The sequence below is a fragment of the Tetranychus urticae genome, chromosome 2, assembly GCF_039701765.1.
Source record: "Tetranychus urticae isolate SD_2017Ah chromosome 2, NJAU_TeUrti_SD_1.0, whole genome shotgun sequence".
In the NCBI taxonomy this organism is placed as follows: Eukaryota; Metazoa; Arthropoda; class Arachnida; order Trombidiformes; family Tetranychidae; genus Tetranychus; species Tetranychus urticae.
This window is the reverse complement of record NC_142959.1, coordinates 17,301,397-17,313,161: the sequence shown is the minus strand read 5'-3', so window position 1 is coordinate 17,313,161 and position 11,765 is coordinate 17,301,397. Positions and strand designations below refer to the sequence as shown.

The window sequence follows — 11,765 nt, the reverse complement described above, 5'->3', positions numbered from 1 at the left end:
TTTAATAAACAAAATCTGGATAAGACTTTTTCGCACCATTCGGCAAACTGAGATCGCGTCCATTCAAATTTGTGATCATAGTGACGAAAAGTCAGTTCCTTGTTACCAAAAACCACATTGAACTCAAAATTTGGTGTTGTTATGGTCTTAATTCGGGCTTATAGATACCGAAAATACAATTGGCTAGTTGATCAACTTTACTCTCTTCACTGTGTTCAATACAAGTTATGGCTCTAAGCTAATTTGAGATTCACTTTACGCGCCTTTTCAAGAAAATGTAGCTATCATCATAGATGGCGTTAATCATGCCAAAGTGTAATTACAGCTTGAATTTCAATTTACATCGTGTTGTTGATTTTTCCATTTTTGAATTGTGTTTTCATCTATTTAAATTGATTTTTTAATGATTTAATTTAGTGATAGTTAATTTACATTCGAAATGCCGTCGGAGAACAAGGTTATCACCTCATGGGCTGACGAGGATGGTGAAGATGATGAATATGGTAGTGAAGAAGCTTTACCTGAAACCACAACAAAAATTGATGGCAACGTCAAAATTATAACTTCATTCAAGTATGAAGACGGTAAAAAATATAAAATTAAAAGTTATTTCAAAATTGGCCGGATAACGGTGTCCAAAGATATCTCCAAAAGAAAAAAATGGTCTAAATTTGGTTTAGCTTCGGAAGATCCACCTGGACCTAACCCAGCAAACACCGTCTGCTGTGAGGATGTCTTCATCCAATTTATCACAAATAAAGATGAAGACATTGAAAAAGATGAACTAAATCTTTTGAACAAGAATGTAGTCCGCTGCCGATATTGTGAAATGGACCATTGGACCCTTAAATGTCCATACAAAGACAAGTTTGAGAACAGAGACAAGGAAGGTGCTGAATCTAGTTTAGCAGAAAAAGATGAAAAGAAGATTGGTGGAAAATACATTCCTCCTGGTCTCCGTGAAGGTGGAAACAAACGTGGTGATTTCCTGCTCACCAATAAATCAAAAGATGAAGCCAACACTATCAGAGTCACCAACTTACCTGAAGAAATTCAAGATGGCGACATCAAAGATTTATTCGCTCCTTTCGGAAAAATAGTACGAATCTTTTTGGCTAAAGACAAGTACACGGGACAATCTAAAGGATTCGCGTTCGTTAGTTTTGATAGAAAGGAAGATGCTGCTAAGGCAATCAAACATGTAAATGGATTTGGTTATGCTAATCTAATTTTAAATGTAGAATGGGCAAAGCCATCAAATAATTGATAATAATAATCTGATGATGATTATAAAAATCCTGTATCTGACAAATTGAATCAAATAAATTAACTTATTTGAATAAAATTACTATTTTATGAATACAAAACTGTTGCTCAAAATGATGTTGAAGTACAAGTAGTCGATCAAAAGTAGGTAATTTAAGTTTGATGCTATAACGCATATTGAAGTGATTGAGCATATGGAAGAGAGTAAAGTTGGTTCACCCACAGAAGACTTTCAAAATGTTTGATTCGCACAGCTAATTGAATTTTTTCGTTTAAATTCATCCAATGGTCCAAGATTTGAGACAAATGTTCAAAAAAATTCAAACAACTATGGCAATATAAAATTGAGTAGAAGGAACAATAAGTATTTGAGTTCGTTTATTGATAAAAGCAAGTTGAAATTTTCTTAATTCATAGTTATACTTTTAGAAAGCACATATTCACCTGCTTGCAGCTACATTTCATCCAGTACAAATCCAATGATAGTCATCTCTGAGGCGAGTCTTCGATGATATTGCTTATATGAAACAGTACTAATTACCATTCTTGTCTCTATCTTTGAACTGAGCGAGTCATAACAATCATTCTGACCAAACTAGTCATTTTACAATCATATTCATCAGGAATTTGGAATGTTTGGAGACTTGAAGGAAATCATTTTTGGTAAGCAATTCATGCTTTAACCTGTAAAATAATATGCACACTTGGATTTACTCGTATGTCGTATCTACGTATCTTAACTACTTGTTAGCCTACTCGCCACAAATTAAAATAAATATTTTCGCGTATCAGAAATTGAAAAATACATGTAAGTGAAGCTCGGTATGTTTATAGTTTCAAAAACAAAACAAATATCATTGCAATGTAAGTTAGCTGAAAATAATCAGAAACATAAGACAATATACAGATTGCTGAAGTCTAATTGTGTAATCTAAAGTAAAAATTTAATGAAAAAGGCAGCAAGCAAAAAAAATGAAGGTGCCATAATTAATTGGAAGCTTTGACTCTTGATTATCTCGATTCTTTCGATAACTATTAATGAGATCGGGCCACATTCACCACGATGAAGTTCAAATACGGCAAGCACAATGAGCTTTTTTATTGTCAATATAAGAAACGCCATCAATTGATAAACAATCATTGTCCATGTCTTGTTTACCAGAACATCGTACCTTTCCTAAAACCTGTGTAAAATTAAAATCAAAAGTATAATTAGCATAAATTAAATTAAAAATCAGGTTTATAAAATAAAGATTTACCTCTGAAATCAATAGGGAAGCTGTTTCTTCGATATTTATGTTATCCTTGGCACTAGTAAAATACCAACCAACAAAGCCATTATTTTGACAAAAATCGTCCAAAAATGAAGGATCACTAAAATTTTCATGCTTAGGTAAATCGCACTAATAGATTGAATGAAAAAATGAAATTTATCATGAATTTTCACCAGTTAAAGAGTTATTGAGAGTTAAATGGCTGTTGTTGATTTACCTTATTGGCAACTAAAACTGCAGGAATTGGAGATCCATCTGGCATTGTAACTTTAGTATCTAAATCTTCCTTCCATTTCTTAACAGCTTCAAAAGATTGCGATTTTGAGGCATCGAAACAAATTAAGGCACCAACTGCATCTTTATAATAGACTCTGGTCATACTTCCGAACCTTTCTTGACCAGCAATATCCCATAATTGTAATCTTATCAATGTACTTGGATCCCATTGAACAACTTTAAGCGCAAAATCAACACCAATCTAGTAATGAGAAATTATAATCAGTCAAAGTCAATTATAAAAAGTTAACCATGTAATGTTATCATCTTACCGTTGCTCTGTAATGACTGTTGAATAAATGATGAACATATCGACGGATGAAGCTTGTTTTACCAGTTGCTAAATCACCAATAACCAGAATTTTGAAAAGATATTCCTTTGACTCAGATTCACAGTTCTGTAAATTGGATGAGAAAAACAATGGAAAGTGATTAATAAACTGGCAACAATTGAATATAATGAAGAGTGTAAACAAAAGCCATTTCAAACAATTAATCTTCTTCACAGATTGTTACCAATTCAGAAGTGTATTGAATATTTTGAACTTTTCCTTGTCTATTATCTTAACCTTATTTCAATAAAAATGATAAACATGATTGTTGAACATAAAATGTGATCACAATTTCAGACAAAATATGAAAGTGGATTATTTTTTTGATAAACAAATGTAATAAAAGTTAATCGAGAGTGAAATGTAACTGAAAACTTTCAAATGATTGCTAATGCTAAGCCTTCCCTAATCTGTCCTTTATCTGACTCAGATTGAAGGGTATCTTTGAACCTTTGGTGTAAAAATATTCTCAAGTTAAAGATGGAAATTTGAACCACTAATGGCTATGAAAATTGTCCGTTGAAATTGGCTTTGCAGGTTTGGTTCAAAGTTTTGAAAATAACAAACGACTCTTCACCAAGAGCTGACACAAAACATTGTTAATTGTGATCATGAAAAGGGAAAATTAGATTTGATAGTTGAGATTGTCAACAAGAAAACATTGAATCTTGTTGAGTTTGATTAGCTGATTGTAAATGGCAACTTACTTGAGAAACACTGTTGAGATTGTTACGTTGGTTTGCCATAACGTAAAAATATGTTTTGTTGATGATCAGGTTGCAAATCAATAATTAAACTTAATCCTTAGGCACATAAAAGTTATCATTTCACTATTGAATAACGAAGATAAAGGAAAAATATTTTAATATCTGGAAGATAATATCAGTTGATTAAATTGAAATTGAAATAAAAAATAAAACAACAATCAGTTGAAGACAAGTAAATCACAAACACGTTTTGCTTGTGATTTTTCAAGAGTCAAAATCACAAGATTAAGTCTATGTAAACGGTAAGCTCATTGTAATGGTGTCAAGTGAATGAGTTTTAATTGAGATTTACCTAAATCAATATGAATATGATGTTGATCTGAGGTTTGAACTGAAAATGGTAATAATGAAAGTTAGTTAGCAATTAAGTTCATTGGTCTAGTCAGGTCAACAAGTTGATAATCAGAGTTAACAAAAAGGGAGAAGAGCAGAAGACAGAAGTAGTGAGAGACAAAAGGCGTAACTTTCTTCTTCTCTGTCTAATATTTTAGTTTTAAGAATAGTTTCTCTAGTTTCTTGATGGCCAAAGAAAGAGAGATAGAAAGACAGGGAAAGAGAGAGAGAAGGTCACTTGGAAAGACGGAGATAACGAGATTACCTTTTCTCTAAGTTGTTTAGCCAGTTTAGTTGGAGTCGAGGAGTAACTTGTTTTGTTTGTGTTCAGCTCAAGTACAGTCGAACTCAAATTTTACCATTTTACACTCAAATGAAATGCTTTGATACAACACATTTGAGTAATTTTAGTTCATCCTGTTGACCATCCAATCAGTTGATTATTGAGTGTTAGCCGTTCGATTAAACAGTTTGGCTTTTGTTGCATTTCCTTGTGTTTCAATCTGTGTTGGGTTCAAATGGGTCTATCTGTACCAGTGAGGTTTCAATGATCAATTCAAAAGGTTAAATTGGTCCAAATTTTTATTAATTTTTTTTTCTTTCATGAGATTCAATTTAATTACATACATTGAACGGGAAAGGTTCAAATTTGATTATAGTCTGTGCATAATATACATCGTACATAGTTGATCAAAGTCGACATTTTTTCATTTTTGTAGTCAAAATCAGCATAATATAAGTTTTGCTTGTCTTTGCAGTTGTATTAAATTTTTGGTCGATGAACACAAAAAAAACAGAAGATCCTCTGATGATGACTTTGCTTATTGGAATGTTGAAAATCAGTTAATTGTGAATATTTTGTGACATTTTGGTTTGCAAAATGCAATTAACCCCAATGAATTACAATTGTTATGAAGAGGGGAGAACACAAAAGAAAAAGGAAAAAGAAAAAAGTTATTAACTTGCTTTTTGAAGTCTTTTGGTATTTTTTTGTCCTAAACGAACGATAACAAAATGAAAATAAATAATAAGAATCCAAATGAGATTAGAAAGTGAGAAATCATGATTGATATGAAATATTAAGCTAATAAGGCTATTAATGATAACTGTTGATTAGTAATTAGACTTTAATGAATCATGCCGAAAGTATAAAATGATAATTAATTAGGCAATGGAAATCAAAGTTTTGTTGTTTGTTGGTTTGTTGTCGTAATTTCTTTTCGTTTGGAATCAAAATCAGGCACTTTGTGCACAAGTTACCACTTCTGATTATCTTCATGATTATTACTTCAAGCTTCGTTGATGAGCTATCAGTCAACTGATGAACTATATAGGTGTTATGATGAAAAAGCAGTGTGATGTTTTGACCAGTCATAAGTAGCTTTATAAATAAAAAGTCTAATATCAACATGAAAACTAAACAAAAGTTGCCACTCCAGTTGGAGATTGGACTTGTGAGGTTTTTGATTTAGCTCCGTAAATTCCGATGAAAGATCCTTCTTCCTCGAACTTGGAGCTTTCGTCTTCACCGAAATCAGTCATTGAATCGGTGTCTTCAGCTTCGTTCAGCTTGGAGCTGCTGTTTAAAGAGGCTCGGCTAACTAAATGGGCATTAGACCTAAAAATGGATAAAGAGAAGAGAAGAGAAGAAAAAAACAAAATTATTAACAATTCTTTGTTGAACATGTGATTTTAAAAGCTTTTGTTGAAAAAAATGATGAAAGGTGAAAGGTGAAACAATATATAATAAAAAGCAGACCAAACCACGAGCCAGATTGACCTCAGTCCATCTTTTCTTCTTAGCCTTCTTATAACACACCGCTTCCGTTTAAATCTGTTTCACTTAAAAGTTTAAGACGAGGAAGCCATCTGTCAATACCTTGCTTGAGGCTGTTGCAAGGCTTGTTGAGTGTAAAAAGTGTAATACACGAATCAAAAAATAACAAATAAATTACTCATTAAACAAATAGCTAATATAACACATTAATTAAACTAACTAAACTTTTCGTAGCTAATCTTGACGTAATAAATAATAATTACTTTATGATTTGACTATTGGATTTATTGGCTATGGTTAGGAAATGTACGCTTCAAAAAGACAGATGTTTTTTAGCATAAAGCTTCCTATGGAAAGGAAGCGTCATACGGAAACTAGAGACTATTAGCTTAACTTAGCTCAATGCCAGCTCAGGTTTGTCTAGTTTGTGAAAAAAAATAAACAGCAAATGTTTCATTTTTAAAGTTTGACTATGGTCTGACCAAGACAGGTCAATATGGATAAAAGTACCAAAGGAAGTGATATTTTCCCAAGGTGCATTTAAATTTGTTGCTGTTTTTTTCTGGTTGAATCTACAGTAGTTGAGATTTAGTCTTTTTGTCAACCAGACTAAACCTTGAGTTTAATTGTATTGATTATTAGATTAACAGTTATAAGTGGTGTAATTACAGTTATTAATATTACGAGGGAAAAGCTAAAAGTTACTATGTTTGTATTGGAAACCTTGATTAAACAATGTTAGATAAGGAGAAGGAAAAACTTACGGTTTTGAATATTCGTTGAAACCACCGTGATCGCCATAATCTAATTCGCGACCCTTTTTGGCTTCTTTTTCATGGACAGAGTATTTTGCGCCTCGGTTACGTTTAACAATACATACTACAACGGTCAAAACAATGACCAAGGCAATTGCACAAAGCATACCAATGAGCCAGTCAACATCACTTAGACGGTTGTCATAGCTGTTAAAACCCACTTGAAAACGGAAAATGATAAAAAAAAGAGGAAAATTAGAGGAAAGGAAGAAAAGAGAAGAAGATTAGTTTATCTGTGTTAATAACTGTTTGATAACATGTCAAGTTATGTCATGTTTTTATATTTGTTTATTTTCTTACATGGTACTTCATCAGAGAGGGAAACTGGTTTCACTCGACTTGCTGTTTGGTGTTCTCCATCAACGGATACAACACGAACTTCATAATTATAGTTAGGATCTAATCCTTCCAGGTAAATATACTCCTTGTCGACTTCTTTAGGAGTACTTTTATAAGTTGCTTCACCTGAGAGTAATTAAATAAATAAACAAAAAGAAAAAGGTTGTCAATTAGATAAAAATTATAAAAATTATCCATGTAAGTCTAATGATGAGTATGATACATAAAAAGGGAAGTGAACAATAACATCAATCATCACTAATAAGAATATTATAGTTGCTCGAGTCAGCTTTAATTTTCCTTTTATGTCTATTAGTTTTCAATCCATGGTTTCACCCACTCACACAGAAAAAACAAGAAAAAATAAATATGTTTAACCTAATAATGGTTTCATATATTGTTGAAAATTTTTCATAGCCACCATTAAGACAAGGCACAATCGATTGAGAAATTAAGAGAAATCGCATAATTTTGAAAGATGAGAACAATCTCCAGATTAGCTCATATTAGCAAACAATTATCAACTTAAATACAGTCAAAAGAAACTCAACAATTATCCTAATTTCTAATCGATTGTGCCTTGCTCAGGTGATGAGTCATCACTATGGTAAAATTAGATATTTTGAAGAGTAAAAAAAGACTTAGAGGTACAAGATTGGATAGGAAAATAAAGATAGAGAGGAAAAAAGCTGCCTACATCAGCATCTTAATCTCTTTTTCTCTTTTTATAAGTTTTTTCTTGTTAAAGTAGTTTTCTGTTTTGCTTACCTTCTTTTCGATATTGTACATAAAAGGAGCTGCCAGGTTTTCCAGAGCGCAATGGTGGGACCCAGATGACACGGACGGCGGTCCCATCTTTTTCTTCGATTCTATAATCAAAATCGGGCTCATCAGGAATGGTTGAACTTTCATTTCCAATTGTATTTTCTTCGATATAATATTCTTCACCTTCACCTCCATTAGTGAAAGCTCTGATGCTGATACGATATTTGGTTGCAGGTTTTAAACCCGCCAATTTGTATTTAAGGTACATTAAATTTGTTATTGGATCTCTTGTGATTACATCACCTAATTCTGTTCCGATAACCTCTCGATATGATATTTTATAACCTTTCAGTTCGCCATTAAGCTCTTCTGGTTGATTCCAAATAAGATAAAGAGCACTTTTACCCATTGGAATGGCGTCAAAATTTGTTACAGGACCAGGTGGACCTTCTTCAGTTTTGACTGACACAATATCAGATCCAGGACCAGAGTACATAGTATTAAAAGCCATGACTTGGGCTTTATTAAGAGTATTTGGTTTGAGAATGTTGATCTTGGCTCGAGTTACATTTGAGTTAACTTTAACTTCTCTCATCTTTTCCAGACCATCACGCTCATTCCAAATAAATATTTTATAACCTTCAAAGCGACCATTAATACTATCTTCTGGAACAGGGTCCCAAGCAAATTCAGCTGTTTGCCAGTCATAGGTTCGAATAAAGTGGAAATTTTCAGGTCTTTTGGACGGTTTAGCTTCTCCCGAGTATCCAATAACTTCTGGTGCAACTGTGTGTGCTTGACCTCGGGAATTGTGTGCTTCAACTTTTATTCGATACGGCTTATATGTAGGAGTATTATTCACCTTAAAACTACTCTGTCTCCAATCGTTTATTATGACTGACTCGAAACCGCCAAGAGTTGATTCTTCTCGTTTCCAATAAACTTTATAATAAAATCCAGGAGCATTATGTTCAATCTGTTCCATAGGAGTCCATGAAATAATCATATTGTCAGGTGCAGAACCCCATCCTTTGACATTTTTAGGATTATTATGAGGTATATCTTCTTCGGTGGTACACATTTCTGAATGTTTTGAAGCAATACTTTTACCAATTTTGTTAACAGCAATTACTCGGAACGTATAGTTGGCCCAAGGAGAAATTGAAACTTGGAAAATAGTATCTGGAGCTGGAACGTGACTATAGTGATCATCCCAAACATTTGGTGTGAAACTTGTATTGTACTGAATGATGTATTGAAGGATTTGAGCTCTATTGTCTCCCATTGGTTTCCATTCAATTCTAGCAGTTGACTTACCACATTCAACAGCCACAATTTGAGGTGCATTAGGAACATCTTGAACAATTAAAGTTGCTTTGGCAGATACCGAGTCAAGCTCAGTTTTAGCTGTGCAAGTGTATTCACCCGAATCAAGTTCTCTTGTTTTCAAAATGCTTAAAGAATTGTCGGCAGATTTTACCATTCGTTGATTTTGTTCAAAATCGATGTCACGACCAGCGAATGACCAAACAATTTGAAGGTCTAGGGAGGAGTCTGCACGAGCAGCACAACGAAAAACGGCAACTTTACCAGCAGCCACTTCGATATCTTCTGGTGGATTGATGATCTCAGTTTTAGATTTTACTTCTAGAAAGCCTTCAGCTTTAGCTTCTCCTAGCTTATTGACCGCATGACACACATATTTACCAGCATAGTCATACTTGAGATCTTTAATTTTCAAGTCTCCTTCGTCCAAAATATCATAATCACCTCCAGTTAACTCAATGCCATCACGTAACCATCGGACCTCAGGCTTAGGAGCCCCAAAAACTCGACATCTTAAGATAGCTGTATGAGTAGCTACTGCTTTAATAACTTCGGCGGGTTTTTCAATGATTCTCGGAGGAAGGGCTAGAACATTGAGGTAGAAATTTTTAAACGCATAACCATGAATATTTGATGCGTTACACTGGAACACGGCGGTATCTGTTTTGATGAGATTTTCGATAGTTAAAGTTGTTCCCTTTAACTTTCGTCGATTATTGGCCGGTGACGTATCTAATGGTTTACCATTGATTAGCCACTGAAGCTTTGGTTCAGGTATGCCACTTGCTTCACATGAAAATGTGACTGTTTCACCTTCAGCTGCAACTGTATTGTTTGGAACTTTCTTCCAATAGGGAGCTGCCAATACTTGCACTCGAGTTGAATGAGTCATCACCTGTCCGACTCCGTTACTTGCTGAACAAACGTAAGTATCTTCATCTTGAAAATCCACTTTTGTAATTGAAAGTGTTTTTCCATGATTTATAAAATTGTAACGGTTACCACTAAGAGGTGAATTATTTTTACGCCAAACTACATCTGGTAAGGGTGTCCCTCCATAAATGCAATGTAATTCTAGATTTTGACCTCTTAAGGCTGTAACACTGGGTGGAGAAGTATACTGAAGTTTTGGTGGATGGCTTGAAAGGCCAGAGCTGCCAGAGGATGTTACTCTAAGATAAACTTTACGACCGAATTTATATTCACTACGAAAATGTGATGTTGCACTGCATGTATAGGCACCATTGTCATGTAATTGATCATCTTGTGTAACATTGGAGAAATGTAACTTACCATCAGGATCTACTGTTAAACGTGAACTATTAATGGTATATAAAGCACCGGTTCTTGATTGAACCATCCAATAGATGGTTGGTTTAGGATAACCTGTAGGTGGGTTACAGTCAATTGTTAAAGGTTCCCCTTCAATAACATTTTTCACCTCCGGATCTGTTTCCGGAAAAGATGCTAACTCTGATTTACGAAGAAAAACTGCATTAGACACTGCAGTTCCATGAATATTTTCAGCAAAACATTGATACAACCCTTCATCTAAACTGTCGGGCTGAGAAAAGGTAAGACTACCTCGTTTCGAAGTTTGACTTATCCTTTTATCATAAGCCACTGGATCAAACTTAACACCATTTTTGATCCAACTATATTTAGGTTCAGGATTACCAGTGGCCTCACACTCAAGGGCAAATGGTTTAACAGCCTCATCTGCTGGAGAAGCCACCTGGAAAAGCTGTTGATGCTTGGGTTGTTTGGTAATGGATGGAGGTTCCGTACTCAGTGAAAAGGTAACACAAACAAAAGTCAATAATATGAAACTCCATGAAATTATGGCACGATTAAAGATTAAATTCATTTTAGAACTAAAAAATAAAATTGATAAAAAAAATTGAAATTTGAAAATTTTCAAAACTAAAGATGAATCATCAACCCAACACACAACATCACATTTTAAACAAGAGAGAGAGAAAGAAAGGAAAAAAGTACAGCAGTTTGACGGAAAACAACTTTGGTTTTGAAATAATCTTTTGTTGAACCGACTCCACCCAATCATCCCAACAAAACCTCAAAAGTTAAGTCAATAAGCCGACGCCATCTGACGTAACCATAGGTAAATAGAAAACAATTGTTCTCTAATCGTGACAGTCTCCATCTATTGGTATTAAAATAGTTTAACTGCAGATGGTTTCTCATTGAAATGAAATAACCATTAATCTTGACAAGCCCCTTAAGTGATTCATTCAATGAAAACAAATTAAATCTTCTTCTCACCATTTGAATCCATTATTTTTTTTCTATACGCTTTTTCATTATCAAAGTCAACTATTGAATGATTTATGTTGATCAGGATCAAGAAACTGTTGATAAGTTAATCATTTCCTGTTGAATGATAAAGCACAATACAGATAAACTGTTTATTTTTGTATAACCAAAATGTTCATGTTCCAGTTTTATGTTAATCAAATTGTGGGTCAAAACAGGGT

The 11,765-nt window shown here is 33.7% G+C and overlaps 2 protein-coding genes and 1 pseudogene across 4 annotated transcripts; 1 reads left to right on the top strand and 2 right to left on the bottom strand.

Annotated features, from left to right (window-relative positions):
* Positions 1-303: 303 nt before the first annotated feature.
* LOC149094032 (eukaryotic translation initiation factor 3 subunit G pseudogene) lies at positions 304-1,367 on the top strand (annotated as a pseudogene). Its single transcript, XR_016198883.1, has one exon. The product of XR_016198883.1 is annotated as a eukaryotic translation initiation factor 3 subunit G pseudogene (transcript).
* A 708-nt stretch (positions 1,368-2,075) lies between these two features.
* On the bottom strand, positions 2,076-4,795 carry LOC107366672 (ras-related protein Rab-32). Of its 2 annotated transcripts, none has more exons than XM_025161807.2 (6): positions 4,514-4,795; positions 3,856-3,978; positions 3,089-3,214; positions 2,758-3,018; positions 2,526-2,669; positions 2,076-2,450 (listed from the first exon to the last, which is right to left on the bottom strand). In XM_025161807.2, the coding sequence occupies exons 2-6, from the start codon at positions 3,892-3,894 to the stop codon at positions 2,337-2,339; spliced, it is 684 nt and encodes a 227-aa protein (XP_025017575.1). In that variant the 5' UTR covers positions 3,895-3,978; positions 4,514-4,795; the 3' UTR covers positions 2,076-2,336. The 2 variants fall into 2 exon arrangements, with proteins under 2 accessions (XP_025017575.1, XP_015789782.1); XM_015934296.3 differs by lacking the exon at positions 4,514-4,795 and adding an exon at positions 4,208-4,402.
* Positions 4,796-4,812: 17 nt separating this feature from the next.
* Nrg (Neuroglian) lies at positions 4,813-11,298 on the bottom strand. Its single transcript, XM_015934295.3, has 4 exons — positions 7,948-11,298; positions 7,141-7,305; positions 6,790-7,000; positions 4,813-5,866 (listed from the first exon to the last, which is right to left on the bottom strand). Exons 1-4 carry the CDS (start codon positions 11,135-11,137, stop codon positions 5,665-5,667), a joined length of 3,768 nt encoding a protein of 1,255 aa, XP_015789781.2. The 5' UTR covers positions 11,138-11,298; the 3' UTR covers positions 4,813-5,664.
* Positions 11,299-11,765: the final 467 nt, after the last annotated feature.